The sequence below is a fragment of the Oryzias latipes genome, chromosome 20 (genome assembly GCF_053564925.1).
Source record: "Oryzias latipes strain Hd-rR chromosome 20, Olatipes_Hd-rR_3.1".
Classification (NCBI taxonomy): domain Eukaryota; kingdom Metazoa; phylum Chordata; class Actinopteri; order Beloniformes; family Adrianichthyidae; genus Oryzias; species Oryzias latipes.
The window spans coordinates 27,522,126-27,549,015 of NC_136256.1; the positions used below are offsets into that span (position 1 = coordinate 27,522,126).

A 26,890-nucleotide genomic window follows, 5' to 3' on the forward strand; every position below is an offset into this window, starting at 1 on the left:
AAAAGAGCGTTGGTTCACATCCTGAAAGTGGATGACGGGTGGATGGAGGCTTTGGTGAAGCGTGTGATAGAAACTCGTGTGTTTACTTTGTTCTTTTTTTCCAAGCAGGAACTCTTTCTTTTGCTGATGATGCAGCCATATTACTTTTTTGATGGGAGTATAATCTTCATACGGCGCCATTAAAATCTCCGACTCCGTCTCACTAAAGCATGGCGCTCTCTATTTAATTACATTTGTTTGTCTGTTAACCAGGTACGGTGCAGTTTTCTCATTTTATCATGTTCTTTTCGTGTTACTCTACATGCTGTGGGGGGAAGGTGCTAATGAGAATGTGCACTGAGACTGCTGCGAGCTCTGGCCGAGGGGGAAAAACACAGAAGAAACTCTGGACAGCATTGTGAATTTTTGTTTTCTGTTAACCAAGATTAAAAGAGATTTCGCAGTCAGGTAGTCTGACTTTTACAACAATGAATGTGTCTTAAAATCTTGCATTAGCATGAAATATGGAGAATCAAAACTGCCAAATACAAACAGGAAATACATTTTCTCATTTATAAATGACAAACAAAATAAATGTACTAATTTTTAAATTATCAACATACAAAATAACAATAAAGAAGTGTATAAATGTGTATATTTCCATTTCTACTCAAATTAGTGTTCACATTTATTATTTATAAATGGCTACAATATTTCTTATTTGTATTTTGCAGTTTTGGTTTTACATAATGAGGATGTTTTGATCATGAAAGATCATGAAATTGTGAAAAAACCTGTGAAAAACCTGCAGACAGATTTTAAATGAGCCAGTAAACTATTATTAGTATTCTTATTTTATTAGCTTTATCATTGATTATTGTATAATAATAATGCTTGTTTTTTAGCTGCAGAAGAAACTCCTGTCACCACATCTTCTGTTGAAAGGGAAAACGTTGATGCTGCTGCTGGGAAGTTTGGTCCAGCTGAACGGCCAACCACACTTGAAGACTTTTCCACCATCCAGCTTTCAAAAAAATCACAAACTGGAAATGACTAACTTTTAAATGGTTTATAATTAAAAGAAATAATAGTTATTATTATAACCACGAGTTGCATGAAATTGACAGCTATAGTTGTTAAAAAATATTAGGTTGGACAAAAGGATTAAAGGTTGACTTTCATTATTCCCTTCACTTCTCTCTTAGTCCAACTCCCTCCTGTCCAGGACTGGCAGATCTTATACTAATAATCTGACCACAGATGCTTCTGCTTTACTCACCCCACAAAAAAAGGGGAAGCAGGTGATCTTTTAAATGAAAGAGAAAGGGGTCAATGAAAAAAACAGGGTTCTTTAAATTCACATTTTGTGGATTTACTCTAAAGTTGTTGTGAGCAGCTGACATGCCACACTAAATCAGTGGATACGGGCTGTCTGCAGGCAAAAAACGGGCAAACCTGCGAAGAGAACACAAATGGCACACGCGAAATGTCAAGGTTGTAGACCGCTCAGTGAGCCTGTAGAGTGAAAATGTTCGTCCACGTTTGTTACTGCTGTGAGCCACAGGTCGTAGTAAACCATTTTACGTATGGGGGATGTAGGCGGGATGCTGGCACATTATATGGATTTTTCTTTCATCGACCACCTCCCCCAAATCCAGCAGAATGCTGTTAAGACTGTTGATGTGATGAGTGGATGCATCTTGTGCGCACCCCGCCCTCGACAACACGCATTTGAGAGGCCACTTTCACTGAAAATCCTATGTTAACACATGTATGTGCATGTTTCGGGCTCACGCGTTCAAAACTCTTGAGTAAACCCGTCGCCATGCAACTTTCTACGACTGTTTCTGTGCTCTACAAACAAAACGGTGGACCATTGAACTTGTGAAATCAACCATGGAAAAAGAAGAAGGGTCCCCGCTCTGCTTGTCCAGTATGAACGTTTCCAAGACAGTAATTTGGCTGATGCTCCGTGCATGACCCGCTGTGCAGCTGCAGCACTTCACAAGTTCTTATCTGAGCCCGCTACAAAGCACCTTTTAAATGATACCGGGGAGTAACGTGGCACGCAGTTACGCTTCGGTACCCATCCCAAGTAAGAACAAAGTAATTCATGTCTCATAACAAAAAAAAAAAAGACGCTTCTCACTGATATCTTGTAGTTGTTTTGTGTGTAGAACTGCTCAAGGAGGCAACACATAGCTGATGTCATAGTATTAGGGAATCCAAAGGACAATCTGCACATGTATAACTTAGGTTTTCCATTTCTGCCCTCCCCTTGGAGAACCAACATTTATTCCTCCAAACACAAACTGTTCTCCATGTCAGTGATTTTTAAAGAAAAATCTCTTTTAAGGATAAAGTTGTGTTCTACCAAATAAAGTGCTCCCTGAAAATGTTCTTGGCCCAGAGGTGATCATCATTTCGGACAGCGCGATTAATCAGGGAGTCATTGAAAAAAGTAAAAATTAAATGAAATTCCAAACAAACACAGCTGCCCATTTTCAAACATTAGCTTGTTTTTTCAAAGTCCTCCTGTAAAAAAACAATAATTTTTAAGAAGGTTAAATAATAAATAGGTGAGTTTGATTCTTTTTTTTGCCCTGTTTTTTTCCCCCTCATTTCTTTGTGCATTTGTGGAAAGTTGATCCACTTACAGTAAAACCCAAAAATGTCTCACAGCAGGAGCTTTCTGATGTTAGCTGGTAAATCTAAAACCCCTACATTTCCCCATAGTTTATTTTAATCTGCAGCCAATGGGAACGTTTGGGGTAAAAAGGTGGGCGTCCGCCTGCAGGGACTGAAAGGGGCAGGATAATGCCATGATATGAGGTTGATTCATAAAGCCCTTTCATTTGCGCCTCCACTCTCTCTTTGAATCTTTCAATCACCCCTAATGTATTGAGTGAACACACTTATTACGATTCCCGCTTTCATTGTGTACTCTATTGCTTGCGTGCTTGGGCACCATCTTTCACGCTAAAATAACCGAAGAAGGTTTTTCCTCTTTCCTCACTGGGTTGTTCACTCTGCAAAAAAAAAAGAAAAAGAAAAGAAACTCACGTGGTAGTTATAATATTCTGACAGTTGAGGTTCTTCTTGACATTTTTTAAATAAATATTGAAAAGTTTGGACTTATTCAAAGGTTTTTACTTACCCAAATCTTTTGCATTTTGCTTTGTTTACACAATATGTTAATATTAACATTATCACATCCTTAAAACGGAGTTTCTTCCTGTTATTTGGTATGGTGGATGATGGGATTGGATCTGGAGATAGAGCAGATTTATTGTTGATGTTGCCTTCTTCTTTACGGGGAGTTCTCAGACAAGATGACGGATTAAAGCTACGTTACCATGTTTATGAAATACCAACGTCAAGACGGTAAAATGTACGTCATTGCTGTGTGCTTTGACAGTCATATAGGTTTTTAATGAAACATGAAGGTCTTTGTTGCAACAAAATCAGGAAGAAGAAGCATGCTCGGTTGTAAATGCTGCACTTTTTACAGCCTATGTACCAAACAGGATGCTGCTTTTTAGATGACTACCAGCCATGCAAATTCCTCCTGTGTAGAACACATGTGGAAACCCGAACATCTTCTCCTTTTGGTACCTACAGAAGACATTGTGAAGGGGAGGGGCTCTGGGAGTTGTAGTTTTTGTTAGATTTAAAACAACATTTTGTTTTCTCTGGTAGTCAGACGGACATGATGCTTCTTTAAATGGATTTGACTTCAGGTTACGCTCAGAACCTGACAGAAAAACCACGCAGAGTTCACAGTTTAGGGCATATTTTTTATGAAAACAGGTTTATCCGGGGGGTTGAAGGGAGACAGGCCTTTTAAAAGCAACAAATTACAACGTTATTGCAGACATAAATGTTGAGTTATTGTATTTACAGCACTTCATGCTAACATATGTACACTACCATGATGTTTCCATTGTATTCTGTGATTCCTGAGCTTTTTCTTTAAAAACTGTTCTGAAGAATGAGGCGGTGATTGCCTTTCATTCAAGAAGAAGTATCACTGGAGACGATCATGACCTCCTCTGCCTTCATCCTCATTTGTTGTTTACAGTTCAAGCTGGATCTCCTCAGTTTCCTATTGATTGCTGCGTTTTTTCTGCATGGCATTCCTCAGCTCAGACATGAGGTCTACCCCTCCTCCTCCTCCTCCTCCTTGCACAGGAGTAGTCCTCTTTGGTGGAGCGGGAGGCATCTTCTTTGCAGACCCAGTGGGCCTCAATGCTGCCTGCAGGGGGGGAACAGGCGCGGGTGGAGGCGGAGGAGGCGGCGGAGGGGCAGGAGGTCCTCCGCCGCCTGTGACATGCGGGGCAGGTGGAGGTGGAGGTAAAAATTCTGGATCTGGGGGTGGAGGAGGAAGCGACTGGTCCATTCCCCCAAAGCTAGTCGGTGGAGGCGGATGAGGCAGGAAGTTCATGGGGGGAGGAGGTGGGAGGAAGTCTGGAGGGGATTCTTCAGGGGGCGGCGGGGGAGGGAGGTTGTTCATCTCAGGTGGAGGTGGAGGAAAGTTGCCTTGCAGGTGTTGCTGCCTGCCCACAGCTTTGGGGGAACTCTTGGCAGCCAGAGGGGGTGGAGGAGGAGGGAAGACTGGGTCAGGGGGTGGAGGTGGGAGAGGATCATTTAGGGCGGGGGGAGGAGGAGGAGGAGGAGGGAGGTGTCCAAAGTCCTGAAAAAGTACAGTAAAATTAGTAAAAGGTATAATTTCCCACCTGAATAATGAGATCATGCAAGGAATTATGGGGAATGTAGTACGGCGTGAGGCTCAAACCTCTAACCGCATAAACCACATATAGGCCACTTTTTGGAGTAAACTGGTAAATTGGAGCATTTTAACGTGTGCATTAACCCCTTTTTTGCCATTCCATTCTGACTCTGAAGGGTAGTTTTTTACCCCACTCGTGAATTAAAAGCCTCTAATTAAAAAGAAAGAAAGAAAGAAAGAAAGAAAGAAAGAAAATAATCAAAAATGACCATAAATAAAGTGAAAACAGCACAATAACAAATAAGATATGTGTGTGAAAAATGCCAGAGCCAGGTATCGAACCAGCGAGCTTCTGCACCAAAGATTCCCCATTTATTTCAATGGAGGCAGAAATCCTGGAAATCCTGGAATATCTTGAAAAGATTTTAAGGACCAAAAGTCAAAGCTGGAAAAAGATGAAAGAGCTGAACATTTGAATAGTTGAATAGAGTAGCAGAAAAATTGTAGGAGTTAGGCGACAAAAAATGGCGGAAGATACTATAATAAATTAAAAAAGAAAGAGAAACAGAAAAACAATGGGTTGAATGTTTTATAGCATTAAACCAAATATGGAGTTTTGATCAAAAAGGTAGGTAAAAATCTGTTTAAATATGCTCTATTTCTCCTGACACTTTCATTACTTCCTTCTTTTTCATCACTTCCTTTTCAGTGAAGTCAGTGTGAAACGGGAAGGAGATCCGTCTGTGAGCCTTTTCTTTGATGACACAGTGTAATTCAAAAATATTCCAGGTGAAATGAAAGCGAACACTCTTTTCAGGCACATATTTGTGAATTTGAAGATGTTAAAACATTTCTGATTCCAAAGAACTTCCAGACCCCTTCTGCTCTTCGACGAGGTTTACCTGGGAAACGGGTCCGGGCGGCGGTTTGGGAGCGTGGCCGTTAGCTTGGCTCTGTGCTTTAGCTGGAAGGAAAACGGAAACAGGGGAACAGCAATAAGCAGCAATTACATCATCTGTATTGAATTAAAAGAATTTGTATCAATTATATTGAAAGCCAAATTGGAAATTCAGACACTTTTAAATCATCATAATCATCATCTTCTGATGTTTGTTTCAGAAGACGATGATAATGAGGAGAAAATATAATTTCAGAATCCCTGATGCGTCTCTGAGACAGATGGATAAATCAGTTTGTGTTGTTGAGTTGTGGAACTCACTGGATAAAACATTTACACAAACAGACACAGTTACATTCGATAACAAAACTACACTTCAATTTTTCGGAAACAAACAAAAACATTAAACACCTTTAGTGCGAAACGATATACCTTATGAACATATTAGAAATGTGGGCGTGGTTAACAAAAGCAAATTCAAAAATGTACTTTCTTGCCGCTTTTTTCTAAAAATGACTTCGGCTATGTCCGATACTAATACTAAAAAACTGTATTGTGAGAGAATATGAATTTTAAAAGCAATTTGGACGCCATACTCACTTCGTTTTTTAAACGGCGGATATGATGTCATCGATTTCACAAAGTTAAAATGTAATTAATGAGCGTTTTGCGACCATTATTTGAGTCCACTGTCTTCTGAAGATGAAAACTTTGATGGTTTATTAAAAAATACACACTTAAATACATGTTTTTGGTCAAAATTGTTCAGATGCAATGCATTGTGGTCTATATTCGCCAATCTAGTGAGCATCGATGCTCACTGGTTTTTCGCAGAGACTTCTGGGAAATTTCTAGGGCGCTGGATTTTGGAATTGTAGGTCTGGACAGCACTAGAAAATGGTGAACGCACCATATAGTGCACCACATATGGTTTAGGGTGGGAATTCGGACATAGCCTGTTTGTCACCCCCAGACGACCAAAGAATAAACTGGTTGCTATGGAGATCAAACCGACGGAAAAGCCGACATTTTGAAAAAAGTTTGTGAGTGAGGGGTGATTAGCATCTTCTCAGCCAGTGAGGGCGGGTCAAAAGGGGGCGGCGACAGGGGGTAGCGCCTGCTGGCCGTATAACACAGTCGTCTTCTGTTGATGTTCTGATGTAGACGGAGCAGGTCCGCTGTACACAGCCACTACCTACATTTTGAGGATATTGCACGGATGAAAATTGGTCATACGTGAATATGGGTCAGAAAGCCAGAAATGTTGTGGTCTTTACGTGAAATTTTCCCAGATGTATCACGAATAAACCCAACATAGAACACGTAAATCAACGTAGAATATAAACCACGCATGATTGTTGTGCTGCTTCTATGCATCAATTACGTAATTTAAAAGTGATGTGCCCCCATCTACGAAATCTAATAGTAATACATTGGTGGTCCATTCTTGAAAAGTCAGTACTACCGGTCGTAGTACGGTGGGTCGGTACATAATAATTGTGCATATACATTCTGAACAGCTCAAAAACGTCGGGCGAAACCCTCGACAGACATCTGCGCACGTCGAAGAATGACAAACGCAAGAAACACGTATGAATGACGGAGATCAAGCATGGATCACGAAATACCGAAATTTCATATGTGGAAAATGCGCAAAATGTACGTTTGACACAGCCTCAAGATAATGTTCTGACTCCTATTCTTCAAAGCTTGTTTTATTTTGAAATATCTTGAAAGCGCAGTAAAGCTAGCATGGACGGTGAACGATAAATGACAAAGAAAAGCTAAAACTGTGTTCCTGACCTTTGACCGTCGGTGAGGGCGTCGACGGATTGGAGCTGGACGGAGTGCTGCGGTTGGTCCATGCAGAGTTCACCACAGCCTTCTTCTGCGCCGTTTGAAAGTTTTCGTACAGCAGGGACCCGTACTGGAGGAAGACACAGAGCAAAGCGTGAATCGTCTGGATTCATGGATCATAAATCACATTCAGCAGAAGCAGCTTTTCCTTAAATGACCTTTGCTATCCGGATTGCGGTCACCCAAAGGTTCATGGTCCAGGCGTCGTCACAGCACAGGTATTTGATGTACTGAGACTCTTTCTGGATCTGAGGATGCTGCAGGGACAGATGCTGCGGTTAGCAAACAAGTCAACTTTGTGCAAAAATCTGCTGGCTAGTTTAAGCTTTTTGACTCGTAGAAGATCTGCTCAATGATGACAGCAGACTTTTTCCAGATAGATGTTCAGTTTTACAAATTACATTTGAAATGAGCTTCAATTTTCTGAATTAAAAACGCATTTGATTCTTTATTTTGATCCTCTCATGTGACTAAACGCTTTCATAACTTCATCACTACATATTTCATCCAAACTGCATCCAAAAAAGTGATGTTTTATCGTGTTTCTATTCTTAAACTTTGAGTTCCATTCCCGTGAGGTAAACGTGTGAGGGAGGTCATGTGACCACAGCGGCTGAGATCATTGGACGGAACCACAAACGCTGAGAGACACATGAGATTGAAGTGACATTTTCCTAATTATTAACGTCAATTTATGGAAGAAAAAAAAAACTTTAACTAAAACTTTAAACACGTTCACAATCAAGTTTTATCAACCTTTACACTAATTGAATAAATGAAAAAATAAAGTGTATTTTTGGATCACTTTCAGTGGCAAACAGCTTGTCTGTTCAGCTTAAAGCTGCGATGAACTTATCTTGCTTAAAAGTTGCTGCCGTTTCTGGAAGCTCGTCCACATAAATATAACAACAAAAGGTGGTTTTATGTCCTGTTGGGGAAAAAAAAAGCCTCCGAGGATTTTCTCTCAGATCTTTTCGTTTCTTTCACATCTAACCTACAGGCGCTGCAGAATCTGCTGGCTGTCAGAAAAGACAGAAATTAGACTTTCACTTCACTCCAAGATGGATCAACCAGCATATTTTCACCTGGGATGTGGAAGTCCCTCTTCACTGCCTGCTCAAAAATGTTTAACCAAGTTTAAATAACACCTGATATTAGCAAAACGTTTTTTTGGTGTATTTTGTTGCCACTTTGAGCTGAAGTGATTGATTTTTTTTCAGTCCTTTATTGTGAAATCCTGGTAAAGCAGCTGTTCAGCCCAGCAGAAACCACTATGCTTTACTCAGTTCTGCTTTGAAGTCTTCAATAAGATACGATTTTAATTATAATGCTGGTGTCTTCTTCAGGGGAAAGCAGAAGCGTGTATTTAAAGATTCACTTACTTTTAGAACGAAGCAGAAGTCTGTCGGCGCTTTGTATTTGGTCTTAAAGTCTTTACCGTAGTAGACGTTGACGTTGTCAAACTGGACGAAGCAGACGAGGTCACGGGACGACTGAAAAGAGATGAAGAGTTTCCGTTTAAACTGAACTGAAACTGGTTTGAAGATGGGAAATGCAGTTCAGCAGGGGCTTGATAATGCTGGTTCCTCCTCACAAAAAGCAACGTCAAACGTTTGGGGCTGCAAAAGCAAAACAACTGATCTTTTAGGCTAAAACGTCATCTCCAGCTAAATCGAAACAGCTTATTTGAACTTATTGATGAAGGAAACAACATTTCTGATCTGAGAGATGAAGACTTCACAGGCAAAATGGGAACAAAGGAGCGCGCAAACACACATCGATTGGCTTTAGATTAAATCACGCCATTTAGCTTGTCTCTTTTGTCCGCTTTCTGTGTCAACTACACCCACTTGGAATATATGAGCAATCACAAATCTCTTGTTTTTGGGAGACAGAAGTTCATCCTAAGTGACGTGTCACAAACAAGCTGAGAGAACATCACACCTGTGAGCATTAATGTCCTTCATGGAGCATCGACCACACAAGCAGGTCCGTCCGCCTTCCCTCCATAGCAAAACAGTCCAAGTTGACACTAAATTGAGCTTTAAAAGCAGTCTGACTCTAGAGTCTCCTAACATCTGATGATTCTGCTTGATTTAACATTTGATTCAGTAAAGATATGTAAATCTTTATCTGCAAAATGTGACAAACACCTGCATTTCATTATTTTTTTCATTATCGTAGTTCTTTCAATAAAGCGGTTAACTTTAACCCTGGAGAAGCAAAAAATAATTTCTTCTGGGCTTTTTAAATTAATTTGACAGTTTTTCTGTTTGTTCATTTTGGGTAGCAGCTATTAACTACTAAAATTGGCCAACCAACCAACTGACCAACTGCCAACCAACCAACCAACTGACCAACCAACCAACCAACAAACTGCCAACCAACCAACCAACCAATCAACCAACTGCCAACCAACTGACCAACCAACCAACCAACCAACCAACCAACCAACCAACCAACCAACTAACTGCCAACCAACCAACCAACCAACCAACTAACTGCCAACCAACCAACCAATCAACCAACTGCCAACCAACTGACCAACCAACCAACCGACCAACTAACTGCCAACCAACTGACCAACCAACCATCTGCCAACCAACTGCCAACCAACCAACCAACCAACCAATCAACCAACCAACTGCCAACCAACTGACCAACCAACCAACCAACTGCCAACCAACTGACCAACCAACCAACCAACTGCCAACCAACCAACCAACTAACCAACCAGCCAAACAACCAACTGCCAACCAACCAGACAGCCAGCTGACCGACCGACTAAATATAAAAGTAACAGTGGCCAAATTTGACCCTGTCGGTTCTCCCAGGTTCAGAACATGGACTGTAAGTTAGAACTGGACTGAGTGACCCCCTCCCTGTTGGTGTTCCAATACTGCATGTTGAAAGTGACCATCAGTTATAACTGAAGATTAAATTTATTATTATTATTATTCATTGTAGTTGCCCATTTTGGAAAGGTCAGCATTCTTTAATAACTGGTCCACAAGGCAAAACCCAGAAGAAGAATAAAAAGACACCAACAGGTCACATGACTTCCATATCTGGATGACACTTTCAGGCTAGGTCCATGCATGTGTAGTTACCTGCCTTAAATGATCCCCTGCCCCCCTGTGACTGACCTTAGTTTTCCCTTTGGGGACGTAATAAATTCCGGAGGCCCGGAGCTGGAAGAGCCGCTGCTTCCAGGACTTCTTCCCATCTTCTCTGAGGTGCAGGACGGATTCCAGATCCGGGACGATGATGGAACTCCCACAAAAGTTTTCCTGCACGGATGAAGGGGAGATGCAGAAGCATCGCAGAGAAAATCTCTCAAAGGAAACGCGGTTACGAAATTTGTATTTACCTTTATTAATATCTCCTTGTCTTTGTCTTTGATTTCTTTGAGAGCTTTCTTATCCTTTTTCCAGAGATAAAAGTTCTGCAGAGACAAAAGCCAAACACAGTTTGAGACCAATTAAAGTCTAGACTGAAATAATTTGTGTTTTCCTAATAATTAGTTAAAAAAACATTGACTAAAAACATGATTTGTTGGCAGAAATTTGCATGAAAACCTCTCCACTCATGCATTTGTGTGACAGGAATTCTCCATCTTCAGTCTGAACTTCTGCTTTCATACCAGGAAACTCAGCGAGCGGCTATCTTTGGAGGTTTTTGTCACAGGTTCAAAACGCTGATTACCAGACATGCTCGGTTAGAAAAGCAGCACAGCTTCTCATCTGTTTGCCAACAGACTGAATCTATTAAAGGGGGATTGTTGGGGGTTCGGGGCTCCAGGATAGCAAACGGGCCAAACAGTCTTTGCAGCATCAATGTGAGGATTCGCCGCCATCCAACTCAATCTGAGTTCAGAGCTGCTTCATGGGACACTGAGGAGGTCGCGGGTCAACGTCCTGAAGCTGCTGAGTGTTGGTGGCAGAACAAACCTGTGGGTTTTTGAAAACCTCGTACTTTTCTCCTCTCTCCTGAAAGAGCACTTGGTTCTCGCTGTCCCTGGTCCACGCCGAGAGCGGCTCCACCAGGTTTTCGTGGTCTTCAAAGGTCCTTTCTGGCAAAATAGGAAAGTGAAGACCATACAGGTCATGCAGCCTTTTTTTTTCCAATCCCAAATGTAAAGACTTTATATGATAAAGGTGTATATGCATTATCTACCAACAGAGAAATCTGAAATTTAAGGGGAAGCAGGAAGAGGAACAGAAAAGAAAATATGGAGGAGACAGAAAAAAAACAAATTCTTTATTGATTCAACACAAACAATGTTAGTTCTTAATCAAGATATTATATTAATATAATCCTAAAACAAAAGATTAACAGTAAAAACAAAGTTTAAGCCACATTTACTCAAGTAACTTCAGTTATTCCGCATTTACTGCTTTTTCAGAAAATCTATGAAAAGGATTTGTCTCATTTAATTTGATCTACAATTTATTATAGTGCTTATGCTTGTAAATATGGAAAAACAAAGGGGATTTGATTTTGAACATTTCATCTGTTTTAATTGTGGAAAATATCAGAACTTTTGCGATCTGATTTCCTGGCAGAAAGTCATTCAAACTGTTCAAATCTTTGGGTAATTATTTTGCCAGCTCCTTTTTTTTAACTTTACTCAACATTCAGATTATATGATTCAATTAGAAATGAACGTTTTCACCTTTTAATGATGTTATTATAGTTATCCTCCTCTCACTTAATGCCTACAGCAGCTGATGGTTTTCGGATCACAAAAGCCTTCTGTCGTTTTCCTGAAAGTCGTCATTGTAACGTGTTCAAGTTTCAAAACTTCAGCACCTGTTCTTCCAAAAGTCTCTACCCCCCCTGCCGCAGTGAACCTCCTCCCTCAGAAATACAGCAGACAGACGTCACAGGAGGCCACGCCCCCTCTACATGAACAATTGGTTGTAGGGTTTTTCAACTCTCTACCTTCCATTCCAGTAGCTGGTTTAAGCCAAAATAAAATCTTGCAGAACATCAAAAGCTTGAATTTCAAGCTTGAAGGACTTTCTAAGAGTCTCTCAGTGATGGAAACCAGAAGCGGGCCTCCTCCTTGCTTGCTCCACGACGGTTTCCATGTCCACAGCGGCCACTGGACTGCAGCTCAGTCATCGTCTCCAATTGCAGGTTTGCAGCGGAGGCAGACCTAGCATTACACAAATTGCTGCCAGGGTTCCAGACGACCATCAGGCCGCTGTAATCACTGAACGCATGGCGTGACTGGGAGCTGAAATCCCTTTGAAGTGTCTCAACCACATGGCAATCTGCAGGCCAATGCATGGTGAGCACATGGGCGAGCTTCACAGAGAGGCTGCTTCGTTTGAAGACGTGCTGTTGCTGAGCTCAGCGGGTGTTTATTGGGCGCCGCTCGCCTCGGATAAACGCTGCAGGTCGGTCAAGCTGTTAGCAGCCAGAGAGGATGTAAATGCAGACTTTACAGACATTCAAAGAGGAATCCACCCAAAGCTTTTGGGCTGCGATGCGCTCATGATGTTTGATCAGTCAGAAATGACACCGTGCCAACTTTCCCACGAGTCACAGGACCTACTTTTACTTATTTAAATCTGGGTTTCCGGGTGTGAACCCACTAGAGTTAAACTCTATTTATTCATCCTTTCACACTTGCATCAGACAGACAAAAACATGAGAACAAGCCAGATGTTTGCCTGTTATTCTGACTATGAATCAAAGAAGTTCTTTAGGTGATAAACTACTTTTCTATTAAACCTTAAACAGCTTCGAGCCTTCCGTTTTTTAAGCATTTCTAGCTTTGTTTACGTCAGAGACATCAATCTAATTCTAAGCACACACGTTTGTGGGTTTCTGTGCAGTTTTTGTTCATGTCTTTCATAACCAAACATGTAATGTTTTCTTAGAAGAGAAACAAAGAAACTGAAATGATTTTCATCTGTAGATGAGTCGTTCTTTGTGTTTTTAGTTGAATCACGCGTTCCATTAAACGGGTTGGGGGGACGACTGATTCTGACTTTCCCAGTTGTTTCTGGTGGAAACGGGACTTTTGCAGAACACATTTAAAATAGCAGTTTAAGGTGGAAGCCCAAATGAAGGTGGAAGCCCAAAATGCGCATGTGCACGTGCACGCGTTGACATGCATTGGAAGCAGTCGCTCAAACGCACGTTTCTGAGCCCAGTGTGAACGCAGAGTTGGAGTTCACCAGAATTGATGGTGCTTCTTATAATCTGGTGCACAAACATTTCATCCATCATGGTTCTTACTCATTCAGGCGGAGAAAAAAACCCAGCTGATGCGATTAAAATTGCAGCTTATCGTAATTTGAAAGAAAATCTGTTTATTTAAGGTAGTTGTTGGAAACAATCATTTCATTTATTCTGTGTAATATCTGGTGCCTAACTTTTTTTGGTAGTCCAGACTGATAACCTAAGAACCACGGAGATAAATCAAACTATTAATTTGAAACTTTATTTAGCTGAAAAAAATAAAGATTTGTTCTCTTTGAGTTCAAAAGGTTTGATGATTTTCTACAGAAAAAAAAAAGTTGTAGGAAACTTCTAAACAGCTAATTCAAGACTAAAGTTAAAATTTAAAACCTGACAGGATTTACTCAAAAACGGACATTCTTTTATACTGAGGTCACACAAACTATTCAAGCTGGTCCATGTCACCGATGCTCAGAAAGCTAAATAAAAGTCAGATTTGAATTTTACTGCTGCAGGAGGTTGATGGATTTTCCAGCTAAATTTTGGCGAAATATAAGTAATTCCTGCGAAGAGATGATGAAGTTGTGGGAGAGCAGATGGAGTGCTGAGAGGATGTGATGGGGGTCCTGCAGCTGAAGGAAAGGCAGCTTAAACAGCTCAGACGGAGGATTGAGATCACACGGCTTCTATTTCCATCTGACGGCATGACGGACGGAGTCTGCCGCCCACAAATTAGACCCACCTGCCCGCTCCATTTGACTGAGGGGAGGCAGGACGGGGCTCAGAGAGATGGAGATGGATGAGATGAAGATCGGGGCTTCGTTTAGTTTCGCTGCAGGAGCTGCCAGTGAAAACACGGGCCACCATCTAGACCATGAGAAAAACGTCTCCCGTCCAGCACAACGTCTGCGTTTGGTTGATCATTCATCTAAAAACAAACTCAACGGTGAAGTTGTCTCAGCTGTGATGGACTCTGATTTTGTTTTTACTGTCTGAATTACTCAGTAACCTGCAGAAACAGAGCAGCAGCATGGATGTTGCTGGTTCAAGTCCCCGGCACAGGTCCGCAGATCTACTGGTCGGCTCCCAAATGGGAAACTGTGCGTGTGGTCAGAGCAGAGGTCAGTGGACCACCCATGTTTACGAAGAGGCTAAAAACACAAATGCGAGTCTGAAAAATCCTTTCTGAGCCCGAAACCTGTTTTTGTTCGTAATCCTCAGCCTGTCTTTGACTGTCTCAACAGCGGGAAATCACCGGAAATGTCTGGACGACGCTGCAGACGCAAGAAGCAGCCATGCTTACAGGTAAACGCTAGTTCGGACAGGTAGAAGTGACCTGACAGCTGTTGACGGCAGAAGCTCTGCACCCGCATTCCCTTCTGATCTACAGCATCCTCATCTGAGCCCGTGACCAGAAATGCAATCTGGACGAAGTGGCCCCTCCCGCCTCGTATTCCAAACAGGAAGTAGGGGTGTGAACGTCCGACAAACACTCACTCCTGATTAGCGAGAGTGGCTGCCGTAGAAACTCAGATCCACTTGGACCAATCAATGCGTACTGACGACGTCTGGCTCCAACATGGCGGCATCCAGATCGCCAAGAAATGGCGAATGAATGGACGTCATTTGGTTGGAGCTGGAGGTAAACCATTTTCTATGGCTGACATCACACTCACTCAGTCCAGGTCTCTTTTACAGTCAGCGCCCCCCCTGGTCTGGAGGACCAATTACAAATTATTCTACTGAAATCCATAAAGGACCTAAAAAATTTTTTATGTTTTAATGTCATCGTAGGTTGTTTATCTTGACTCACTGACATTTACTGACTATTTCTTCTTTAGTGTCCCATCAAGGTCTCCGTACTGTATTTCTGTGTTTCAATTTGATAATAAAAGATTATTTTTTTAATTTCCTGAATAATTTAAACGGTTAAACCCATTGATGAGTTCTGTTGGAGTAAAAATGTTGACCAGCCACAAAATCAGCTGGGATTTTAACTCTTCTGCAAAAATGATCAATGCTACCAAACAAATGAAAACATTTTGTTTTTTAAATCAGATTTTTCTGAAACACTTGAAAAATAAACAATAATAGTTTCTTTGAACAAGAAAATATTATTACATTTGCATCTTTTTTTTGGTTTGTTTTGAATCTTCCTCATGCTGGCAGCCTTCTAGATCAAAATAAACTCATGCGTTTAAACTTTACTTCTATTTTTTATTTATATGTTATGGAATGATTTTGTTTGTGGTTTTGTGCATCATGGTAATTATAAATCATAATATTCCTATTTTAATCCTTCTTAATAAACTACATGTTAAGATATTTTAAGTTTTTAGTAGCCAATGGTCCAGTCAGATTTCCTCCTCATGAACCAGTAGCATGGAAGTCAATCGTCTTCTTCCATCTATCTCATCCTGGTCGATCTTCCCGCTCCTCGGGAGCGTGGAGACTCACCGAGCTGCAGCTCGTGGCTGGTCTCACACAGACTCCAGTCCACATTGCAGTCGCAGTGCGTCTTCTCGAACAGGTTGTCCAGAACTTCCCGGACGGTTTGCCTCTCGTCGACCATCAGAGTCTTGGAGCTGCCGTCGTTCATTAGCACCTTTACCACCAACTGTGGAGGAAAAACAAACCTTTGTGTCATTTTTCATGTTTAAAAGCATTTCAGGTTATAATGAAAAAAGCTTCTAACTAACTTTATTGACAGTTCCAGCTTAGTTATTAACTTGTTTTCTTTGCCAAATCACTGTAATGTTTAGGTAAAGACAGTTATTAGCCTGTCTTCTAGTATGACAACTTCTGCTCATAACATAATTATTTCTTCTTCCAGGTTGTGGCTGAAGAAAGTTGATGCTTTAGCACTTTTGTCTCCATTTTTTCACATCCTCTAAATTACATTTATGCACTCTTAGTTCTTCAGCCAGAAAACTCAGGGGTAAAGCAGACGCAGTCTCTCCCACGTGAAAACAAATCCAGATTTTGATGTGGAGAAATGGTTCATTTCTTGGTTTTTGTCATAAAAACACAGATTAAGTATAGGGTATCGTTGCATGATTTGGACCCCTCAGGACCTTTGCTGGGAAATAATGCAGTTTTGACGTGCTGTTGAAGGAAATCTCCTCTCTTATTGCCTCCATGTGCACCAGCACATATTGAAAACATACACAGGAAAGCTGAGGACACATCAGAAGCACAAAGCAGACTCTGAGAAAGCATGGCTGCCTCCAGGTCACTCAGAAGTGCTCTGTTTTCCCTCATCCTCCATTTGCCCCCATAGGTCCAGCCAGCATGAACAATAAGCGATTATTATTACCCCATCAATAAGAACGGCCCATCAAAGACCTATAGAGACCCAAACTTGGATGTCATTTTTATCAAATGAGCTTCTTTTGTTCAAAATTTGAGATCCTGACAGGCAGCTTTGGATGAAAAACCACAATCTGCTGCTTTCAAGTGGCTTTGGTGAGTCACTTTGAAGAAGAGAAACTGTCCACATGTCTCCCGCGGAGGAGAGTTTGCTGTCCTGCAGGCTGGATGGAAACAGCCATTAATATGATCGATCACCTCCAGAGGAGGAAAAGAGGAAGACAGATCCACACTGTGCTTCAACATAAAGGCCGTGGAACAGAGACTCTTTCCTGCTGCCAGAAGGGATCAAAAGAAAACTGATGGCATTTGCTGGTTTTTACCTTTTTCACCTTGGCTTCTTTCAGCTTTTCCAGTGCAAGTTTGATCTTCTCTGCCTTTACCTGAGCCTCCAAATCCTCCTAAACAGAAAAAACAAACAAACAGTAAAACATGAGATGCTTTCGGTTATTCTTATGAACTAAAAATCAGCCAAAGCATCCTTTTTCAAACCAGATTAGCCCGTTTCTAAGATGAATATGTTGTTTTATTTGAGCCTTAAACTCGGAGATGAGCGCAGATGTCTGATGGAGAAAGTTTTAGCTGAAATTTGACTCCAAATATAAACGTTTTTCTTATTTCAGCACTTTTTTGACAACATAAAAATAGGATTTTATTGAAGTTTCACAACAACAATAATGAAACATTAACATTGATTTTCTGTGTTAAAATGAGCTTTCAGTCACTGCCAAAATTCCTGAATTCATTTCCTTTACAAGGTTCTGATGTGAGTCAATATGGATTGTCATTTTATATTAGCAAATCATTTTTTGCTGAAGACAGTTTTCTCTAAACTACTGAAGAAAAGATTTGTTAATTAAATTATTAACGGGGAAAAAAGACACAAAATTGCTCCAGCAGGTTCAGTTAAAGCTGGTATAAAGAACGTTTCACTCTCATTTGGTTTGTTACCCAAAAACATTTTTACTTAGAGAAGCTTTTACTTCATTTTACAACTGCCTGTCTATTATTCGTTGAACCATTTTATTCTTTTTGTATTTTACTTTTAAAAAATGTGTATATTCATTTTTGTTGCATTTTACTTGCACGCATAATTGTATCTGGATAAAATGTATTATCAATAAATCATTTTTGTGAAAGCTGAACCAAACAAGTGCTGCCTAATCGGCCTGAAAACCAGTGTTTTTGTTTATTTGCAAGTGAACTCTGGTGTGATTCAGTGACAGTATGAGCATAAACCATCCAGTGGATCAAAAAGAACGTTGTTCAAAGTGAATTAATGGTTTTTATATGAATTTTTAGTTAAACCAAAGGCCATGACAGCCCAAACATGAAGAGTTGTAGGAAATGCACAATGTTTCCAGACAGTTTGGTTCACTTCATTCTTCGATTTCCTCTCTTACCAACGCTCAAAAAAGGCATCATTTTAATGTTTTCACCCGATAGAAGCAAAATGACAAACATTTTGAAGGTGAAAGTAACAGAAGTTTCCTTCCTCTCTTTGCTCCTCCGACTAAACCAGTTCACAGACTGACTGATGCGTGGGGTCAAAGGTTGAGGGCTCATTAGATGGAAAACTTGGCAACCAAAGCAAAGTTAAAGAACCACCTGTGGTGGGTCAGTTAAGGGATTAAGGGAGCTTGTCGATAGATGTGATGTAAATGCCGCTCATACCGACCAAAGAAGACAAAAAGAAATGGAGGCATGGATGCAACACATTGACAGGTCTGTGACCCAACCTGAGAATTTATACTGAGACGCCGTAAATTTACTAGAATATTTCTTTACCAGATCAGAAAGCCACTGACAGAAAACCCATCGGCAGATTTAAGAGACGGCCCACCATGATTACGAACATATCAATCTGTTCCGCAGTGGTACACGATTATTAATTCTACCAGAATTCACCCAGACTGCCACTGATGTGTAAAAATACTGGACGGACGGACGGTAAATGTCAATATTGCTGGCTGATGATGTCACTGAACAGTCTGTTCTTTACTGGTAATCGCCATTTTGGTGCCAATGCTGGCAAAGAGGTTCACCGAACGGACACTACAATCCCTCTTCATCCGTTTATCGGGAGGTTTCGCCTGTTGTAATATTTAAAAACAACGCTGACCCCAAAACAAGCCCTCGTCGACTTCTGCATGTTTATGAGGCGGTCACCTTTGACCTCTACCAGAATTAAACAGGCACTGCCATATTTGTGAAATGGTCTGTTGTCCGTCTGAATTCCCACTGCGGTGAATCGCACCAGGGTTCACTTGACAGTAAACAGAAACATGAATTAACAGCCTGTGAATCGATGGGTTCAGGGGTTTTGGAATTAACAGGAGAAAGTCTGCTGCTGATAAAGTTCCTATACCTGTGAAACACCCGTATGCTGCCACATGGTGGCACATTAGGATTCTTTAAAGGCTGGTTGGAGATCCAATTTTCAATTCAAATGGACTTTTTTATTCACCAGTTTAAACCTAAATATATATTTGCAGAAGATATATTTGTGGATTCATCAATCAGCAAAAACACCCTGTGTTTTCTGGATGGAGGGAAGACAAAGCCTGGGCTCTGGGCTCCACGAGGAGTGAAAGTGGATCAGAAACCTTCAAACTCTCATATTTCCCTCTGAACAGAGGGAGTGGAAATGCTGCCTTCAGGCATCTCAGGAGCCAACGATGACGTCTTCCCACAGCTGCTGTTCTCACCTCACAGGGATGAAGTCAGGAACTCTGTTAAAGCAATATTCCCCCCCCCTCCAACACTTTCACATCAAACCCCTGGCAGGTCTATTGGTCCTGCTCCCCCCTCCCCTAATGACTGTCTGAACCGGTCCAGACAGACCTGTGATGATCTCACTGGCTTTCAGTCAGTCCTCACTGGAACTCCTGGCGTGAGGAGGTGAAAAGGTCATCCACTGACTCACCTTTGACGGCTTTGCCGAATGAGACGGGGGAGCCGGCGGGGGGGAGGTGGTGGAGGAGGGGGGCGGGAAGGCGCTCGCCAACGATGCAGGCGAGGGAGAGGCGGCGGCAGCCTGAACGCTCTGGCCATTGGGCGGAGGGGGCAGGTCGGGCGGGGGCGGCGTTGGCGCCTCCAGGCCCCGAATCTCCGCCGCCAGCTTCTCCTCGGTGGCGTTCAGGTCGGCCATCAAGTCAGACATGAGGTCGTCCAGATCCTTGTCCTCCAGCTCATTGAGGGACGCTGATGAGGAAAAATGATCTGTTTTTACCTTCAGTTTAGAGTTTGTGGATTTTCTGTAACTCAAAACAATATTTTTACATTATTATTCAATCATCGTGACCTATTTTGTCATTTAAATAATTCATTTTATAATTCGGGGCAATAATTTGTGCAGTATTATTGTACATAATAATAATAATAATAATGGATTGGATTTATCTGCGCTTTTCAAGACACCCAAAGCGCTTACATTGTGTCCATTATTCATTCACTCCTCATTCATACTTGGTGATGGTAGCTATGGTTGTAGCCACAGCTGCCCTGGGGCAGACTGACAGAGGCGTGGCTGCCATTTCGCGCCTACGGCCCCTCTGACCATCACCGGGATCATTCATACACATCCACACACCAGTGGAGCCACACTGGAGGCAAGGAGGGTGAAGTGTCTTGCCCAAGGACACAACGACATTTTGGCTGGTGGGAGCGGGGATCGAACCGCCAACCCTTCGATCATTGGACGACCCGCTCAACCACCTGAGCCACTGTCGCCCTGTTAACGCTTTCTTGCACTGATGATCTGTTTTTTTTTTTTTTTTGTATTATTTATGTCTGTTCCAATGAAAATCAATACATATTTTCCGGATCCATAAACAAATAGTCAGTGAAGTTACGTTCACTGAATCTGGGAAAACTTTTTTTAGTGTGATCATGTTTTTCATCATAAAGTAATTTGACTTTTTTAGTTTGTAAATTCTGCACAAAGAAAACGTTTTAACCAAACGGCCATAAACAAGACGCTGTTCAAGTCAGTGTTTGAGTCGCACTTTTGTTTTTCCTTAATTTTGAACATTTAAAACAACTTAATAAACAAACAGTCTCTGGTTTCTAACTGGTGACCTAAATGGACAACAACTTTGTTTATAAGATTAAGTTCTTTTTAAGTTTGATTCAGAAATGGACCGTTTGTGCGCCTCCAAATTAATTCTTAGTCTCCAACTTTTGCTTCCTAGTGAGATACAACATAAACAGGAAGTAAAGTATCCTGGTTAAAAAAATAAAGTGCACATGCAGCAATTTGAGGCTGTTTGAGCCTGAACACTGCTCAAATCAGAGTAAACACGAGGTATTTTTAGCCGTTTGTTGTCTTGTTCCTATGTCGTGAAAGGTTTTTGAAAACATGTGTTTCCTGCTTTTTGCTCTTGCAAAACTGAGGATATTGCACAGTCCAATGATTGTGCAAAAGCTCAACAAAAGCACTCGTCTCTCACCATTCCAGTCCGCATAGTCGGTGGAGAAGTTGACCTCCTTGGTGGAGCTGGGGAGATCTGCCGCAGGTCCCGTTTCCTGACCCAGGCTCTGCAGAGCAAAGGGGGCTTTGTTAGAAAGAAGTGTGAGTTTCGGTTTGATTCCAGGCGACCCTCAGGGGAGAGCGATCAATAAAATACTCTGACAGCCTGAAACTCTAACCCAAAACGTGAAGTGAGAGTTTGGAACTTTATCAGAGCAAACATCCGCTTTTGTTCAATGTTTGCTTTTTTTTCATCTACTTTTTATGAACAAGGCTAAATGTGCTCAGAGTTAAATTAATAATTGGGGTAACTTTTCTCATCAGTTCCACAAAAACAAAAGAAACCAAACTTTCTAAGCAGCATAAACCAGCTCCAAAACGGTGGAATCATGATAGAAAATGTAAAAAATGTTTGTTTTTTTAAAGAAACCCCTGGAATAATGTGCAGACTCACCTGAGTGAGGAGGTCCATCTCTCCCAGGAGGTCACTGAACATGGCGTCAATGTCCTCCATCTGGAGAAAGAACCAACAAAGACTGAGACTGTCTTCCATGCAATCTTCATTTCAAAACACACAAAAACAATAGAAATGCACGAAGGAGGTTTAAGCTCATTTAAGCATCAGAATAGACCCAAAAGTCACATAGAGGTCGGCCTCAATTGCTGCAGGTAAACGTGATCTTGTGAAATTTAAAACGTGAAGGACCACTGAAGACATTTTATAGCGATTTACAACAACAAAACACCAGAACGAACAAAAGTGTGTTTCCAAATGTTGCAGAAACATCTCTGTTGTTTCCTCCATCCTTTTCTTTCTGATCAATCACAATGTGTTTTTTTTTGGGGGGGGGGGTGGGTCACTGAAATATCCTTCAAATAAAGAGAAAACTTCTATTCAAAGGGTCACAGGGTTCACAGGCCAGGTTCAAGATTAAGTGGAAACCCCGCTGCAGTGAAGGAAGATGATTTCCAGTGGCTGCTGCAGAAATTCTTGTAGTTTTGATCATTGATCGGGAAATATCTGTTAAAAGAATGATAAAACAATACTCGCATGTTTTGTGTGGTGAGACGCAACGTCGCCCCTTTTTGCGCTGCAGAAACGTTTCCCTGAGGTGACACAATCCTGCAGAACAGTCCCGCCCCGGCTGAAGGAAGGCAGGAATGCACGCCTCCAGGTATTCCCGCTCTGTTACAGCTTGCCCCGCTGTGCTGATGTGAAACTTTCATTTGCTGTTTTTATTTCAGATTAAAGCAGAGAACTCTTTGCTTTTGGAGCCATTTGGAGTTAAAACAGCTTCTGCACAAACACTAACAAACATTTGATGCTGCGTTTTTTGGCGCTTCCTGTCATTATTCTGTGCTGTGTTTTTGCAAAAAAAAAAAAAGCTGTGGGTTTTGAGATGAATGTCTTACATGGGTTTAAAATACGGTTTCTGAATTACAATTTTACTTTGTCTAGATTTTACGTGTTTCAGGCAGACGTTCAGAACCTCCGATGGATGACTCTGTGATTGGATGAACAGCAGGAGAAGGAGGCAGTCAGTGTTGCCAATGATTCGGTTAAAAAAAGGTGAAATTCATAAGAGTCTCTGCTGTGCTGCTTGAAAAAAATATTGCAACATCTTGGAATTGCTGCCTTGCATCAGAAGAGTGTTCTCAGCTGTGAAGAGCAGCACTTCCTGCCTATTACCAGTTTCAGTAGCAGTGGATGCAGTTTGGGTTCTGTCGCCCACAGCCTGCCCGTAGAAAAAATGTACATGAACATTTTCTCCCTAAGGGTTCAGTGAGCGGTCTACGACCGTGATATTTCCTTCGGACCACCCGTACAGGTCCTGTACCCACCCCTAAGGGCAGTTTTGACTAAGGCATAGTACAACACTGCAGGATACACAGACAATTATGTTTAGTTAATTAGTAATTATCAATTTGGACAGCGAATCCTGCTAAATGATATATTTTCTAACTAAATGTGTGTGGGTCATGTGACAGGCTAACATTCTGAATGTGGTTGTGACACCTGTCAGCAGTTTTCTTCTGTTGGCACGCCCTTGGAGACCTCAGGCTCCACCCAGCTCTTCAACACACTGGTGCAAAGTGCTTCCTTCAGAGGGTTGCATAACCACTGCTTCATGTTTCCTCTGCTCCGTTTCAAACGAACTCGTGGACTTTTCCCACGTCACAGATCCGAATCTGCTTCACAACGTTTCAGTGAAGAATCTGCAGGAACTCATTTAGAAACCAGCAGAGAGGGGCGGACGAGTGACTGGTCCAATTCAAGACTCTGTTCTAATAAAGGATTGATCCAAACGTCCGAACTCGATCTTCTCATCCTGATTAAATTCAGTTTATGTTGTTGTGTTATCCTTTTGTTGTAGGAGGATAAGAGCCCCCTTCCTGCTCTGCCGTGTAAAGGAGACCCAGCTTGGAGGAAGTGGTTAAAGTGACTTCCTGGCACCCTTGGTGGTGTGCTGCCTCTGAAAAGGTGTCAACAACCACTTGCAAATAAATAGGGGCTGCTTCCTTTATATGTTCAATCACTTAGATGGGAGGCAGAATGTAGGCGCTTGTGATCAATTTAGAATGGGTGTCCGGTGTGATGTGTGGTTGAAGAGTCTCAGCTCAAATGCAAGGAAAGGTGTAGAAAACTGTGGTGAAAGCAGCCATGATGTTCGGCCGAGAGACACTGAGGAACACACAGGCAGCAGAGCTGGAGGTGGTAGAGATGAAGAAGCTGAGGTTCTCTTTAGGAGGGACCAGGACGGATCGGGAATGAGGACATCAGAGGAACCGCACATCTTGGAGGTTTTGGAGATAAAGTCAGAGTACGGCATGCAGAAGACAGGGTTAGATGGAGGAAGCTGGTTCGCCATGGCGACCCCTGAAGGCAAAAGCCGCAAGGAAACGAAGAAGAAGACGAAAACCTCTGAGCTGCTGTTCTTCAATCTTTTTCACGATGATGAGGATGGCGGCTAAATTTGACCGAATGTTGAAGTCACTTCCTCTTTCTGATGGCAGTAACCATGAACAAAGGAAAAAAAAACACTTTTTCCACCACGCTACTAGAAGGTGTGACATGTTTCATGAGGAGAACCACAAAAATAAAGTGTGAAGCATCGTCCCACAGATCAGAAATGACGTGTCTAAAGTTGACATTTCAATCATTCTGTCCCACAGCAGTCCTGGACTTTCAGCACCAGACTGGTTTGGCAGTTCTTCTTCCTTACTTCCTTCTATATTCATTCATTGACCTTTAACCTTGGAAATAGGCCACCATCTTGAATTTTCAAAAGAAGAAAAAAAAAAATCACCTTCGGTATCTTAGAAGAATATATATATATATATATATATATATATATATATAATTATTTATATATAATAATAATTCATTTTATCCATTCTTCTAAAAATTACCTGTTCGTCACCTTTAGACGACCATAAAAAATTATATTGTTGCTATTATTTTTTATGAATTTGGCATTGCAGCTCTGACCAGGGGGGCAGGGGCAAAAGGGGAGTGTGGGGGCCCAAAGCAGCAGCGTGGCAACTATAAATGAACTAATAGGGGCCGGCGAGGGCGGGTAGGTGGTGCTGCAAACCGTAGAACGCCGCTTGTGGCTTTATTTTCTCTCATACCTGGAAACGGTTGTTTTTTAGAATGCAGGAGCTGATAGGTTTAGTCAAATAAAGATAATTATTAGCTCCCTTAAAATGAAAAGCAGGTAAATAAAAGTGGAGCAGAGTTTTAGAGCAAACAAGTGAGCACAAAGAGAACAAACCCCCCCAGAAGAAAGAGCAGCCTCACATTTAACTACAGAGTCAAATGTCATCATTTCAGGTAAAAAAGCTGCCACTACACAGACTAATTCCGTTACTTCTTGTTATGCAAGCGCCAGCAGTGTCGATGCAAACCACACTTCGGCAAAAAAAACAACCTTGCAGTCTTGCTGGGATCAGATCTTTGAGTTGCAGACACAGGTGTTTACAGAATGACATGTGTCGCACAGCAAAGCAAAAAAAAAAGGTGCCGGAGGGCAAAGAAAGCCCAAAGGCTAACAGAGGAAAATGTCATTTTTAGACAGAACTTGAAATCGTACGTCCTGCTGTTGAGTCACTTAAGGATTAGTTTTCTCTCTTGCTCTGTCACGGAGCCTGTGTCAGATGACTAATTATTGCTCAACGGAAAACACTCCTCAGCAAGCCCAAATTCACAAATTCACTCTAAATTCATGCTAGTCCATTTTGGGGGGATTTATTCTGAAAATCCAATAGCACTTCCTGGTTTTAATTGGATATTTTATCACAAATGCCAACAGGTTCGTTTCAAATAAATAGTTATATTTAATAGTTTATACTTTTCTCTCTTTTTCTACTGAAAAACACCAGAAAACACCAAAAATAAGGTCACAAATTGATGTTAAAGCTCTAAGTTTGACAACTTTCTGCATCTTCTGTGTTTTTCTGATCGCCTAGTTGTGGCTCCAACCAGAACCAACCCAAAGCTTTGTTCAGAAGCAGCTGTAGGTGTTTACCGTTAAGTCCAGGTAAAGATTAACTCACCTTTGTTTTTAAGTGTCAGTCCTTTTCTCAGCAGTTAAGTGTCAAAGGAAAAGCCTCCTGAACATCAGATCCCCGCTGAGCTCTTCCTCTTCGATGAAGCTCGATGACTCAAAGATTTGTCTTGATGTTCATTGCATCTGACCGTCTTGCCTCCTCGTCTTCCTCCTCGATGCGGAAGTTCAGGTCCAGGCGTGTCACTGCATTCCTGCCGAGAGCTGAACACTTTCACAACACTCCTGCCTGGGCAACAGCCCTCAACCCCCCCCACTTCAACTTCAGCACTGCTCCTTATCTCCAAACGGCTGCTGGAGAAGAACCGCAGACGAGACCGGCAGAGGATGAAGAAAAGAAGCGAAGGTCTGAATCAGCAGGAGGAGTGTGGCAGGTTCATGATTCTCCTGACAGCCGTGGTTCTGTGCGAAGATTCAGGTCCTTCAGACGGATTTGATGTCATCCATATTAAGTGTTTGATCAACAATGATTTAAATCGGCTGAATTGGTGAAACAAAAGTGGGCAGAGGAGCTAAGTAAAAACCTCCTGCTCTTATCTGAACCTGCTGACACTGAAAGCTGCTTGTTTGCATCTGTGCTCGAGGCAGCCAGGAAGTCCAAAACCCCAGACTTCTCTGTCTGAATCCTGAAAACAAACAGAATTCTGCCTAAAAAGTTCTGTCCAGCATTTTCCAGAAACAACATTTCTCTGTTTTTTTTGTTTCTCCATTGTCCTACTGAAGCTAAACCCCTTCATGACCCGACCTCACTCATTTGCCCAGTTCTTTTGAAAGTGACAAACCAAGGTGAAGATTGGGTAAGTCCTGCATGTGGGAGAGCTGCA

The 26,890-nt window shown here is 41.7% G+C and overlaps 1 protein-coding gene across 1 annotated transcript; it reads right to left on the bottom strand.

Moving 5' to 3' along the window:
* Positions 1 to 3,762: 3,762 nt before the first annotated feature.
* apbb1ip (amyloid beta (A4) precursor protein-binding, family B, member 1 interacting protein) lies at positions 3,763 to 26,620 on the bottom strand. The gene is made up of 14 exons (XM_023950275.2): positions 26,056 to 26,620; positions 21,953 to 22,012; positions 21,479 to 21,566; positions 19,954 to 20,231; positions 17,351 to 17,428; positions 16,116 to 16,275; positions 11,414 to 11,535; positions 10,834 to 10,908; positions 10,610 to 10,753; positions 8,846 to 8,956; positions 7,622 to 7,720; positions 7,410 to 7,533; positions 5,611 to 5,672; positions 3,763 to 4,672 (listed from the first exon to the last, which is right to left on the bottom strand). Exons 2-14 carry the CDS (start codon positions 22,010 to 22,012, stop codon positions 4,085 to 4,087), a joined length of 1,989 nt encoding a protein of 662 aa, XP_023806043.1. The 5' UTR covers positions 26,056 to 26,620; the 3' UTR covers positions 3,763 to 4,084.
* Between the last annotated feature and the right edge of the window lie 270 nt (positions 26,621 to 26,890).

Excerpts from the sequence above, each read along its gene's own strand:
- apbb1ip (XM_023950275.2), bottom strand. The coding sequence starts at position 22,012 with ATGGAGGACATTGACGCCATGTTCAGTGACCTCCTGGGAGAGATGGAC. Across the intron at positions 21,567-21,952 it reads AGATGGACCTCCTCACTCAG|AGCCTGGGTCAGGAAACGGG; the intron begins GTGAGTCTGCAC and ends TTTGCTCTGCAG. Across the intron at positions 4,673-5,610 it reads CGCCCGGACCCGTTTCCCAG|GACTTTGGACACCTCCCTCC; the intron begins GTAAACCTCGTC and ends GTACTTTTTCAG.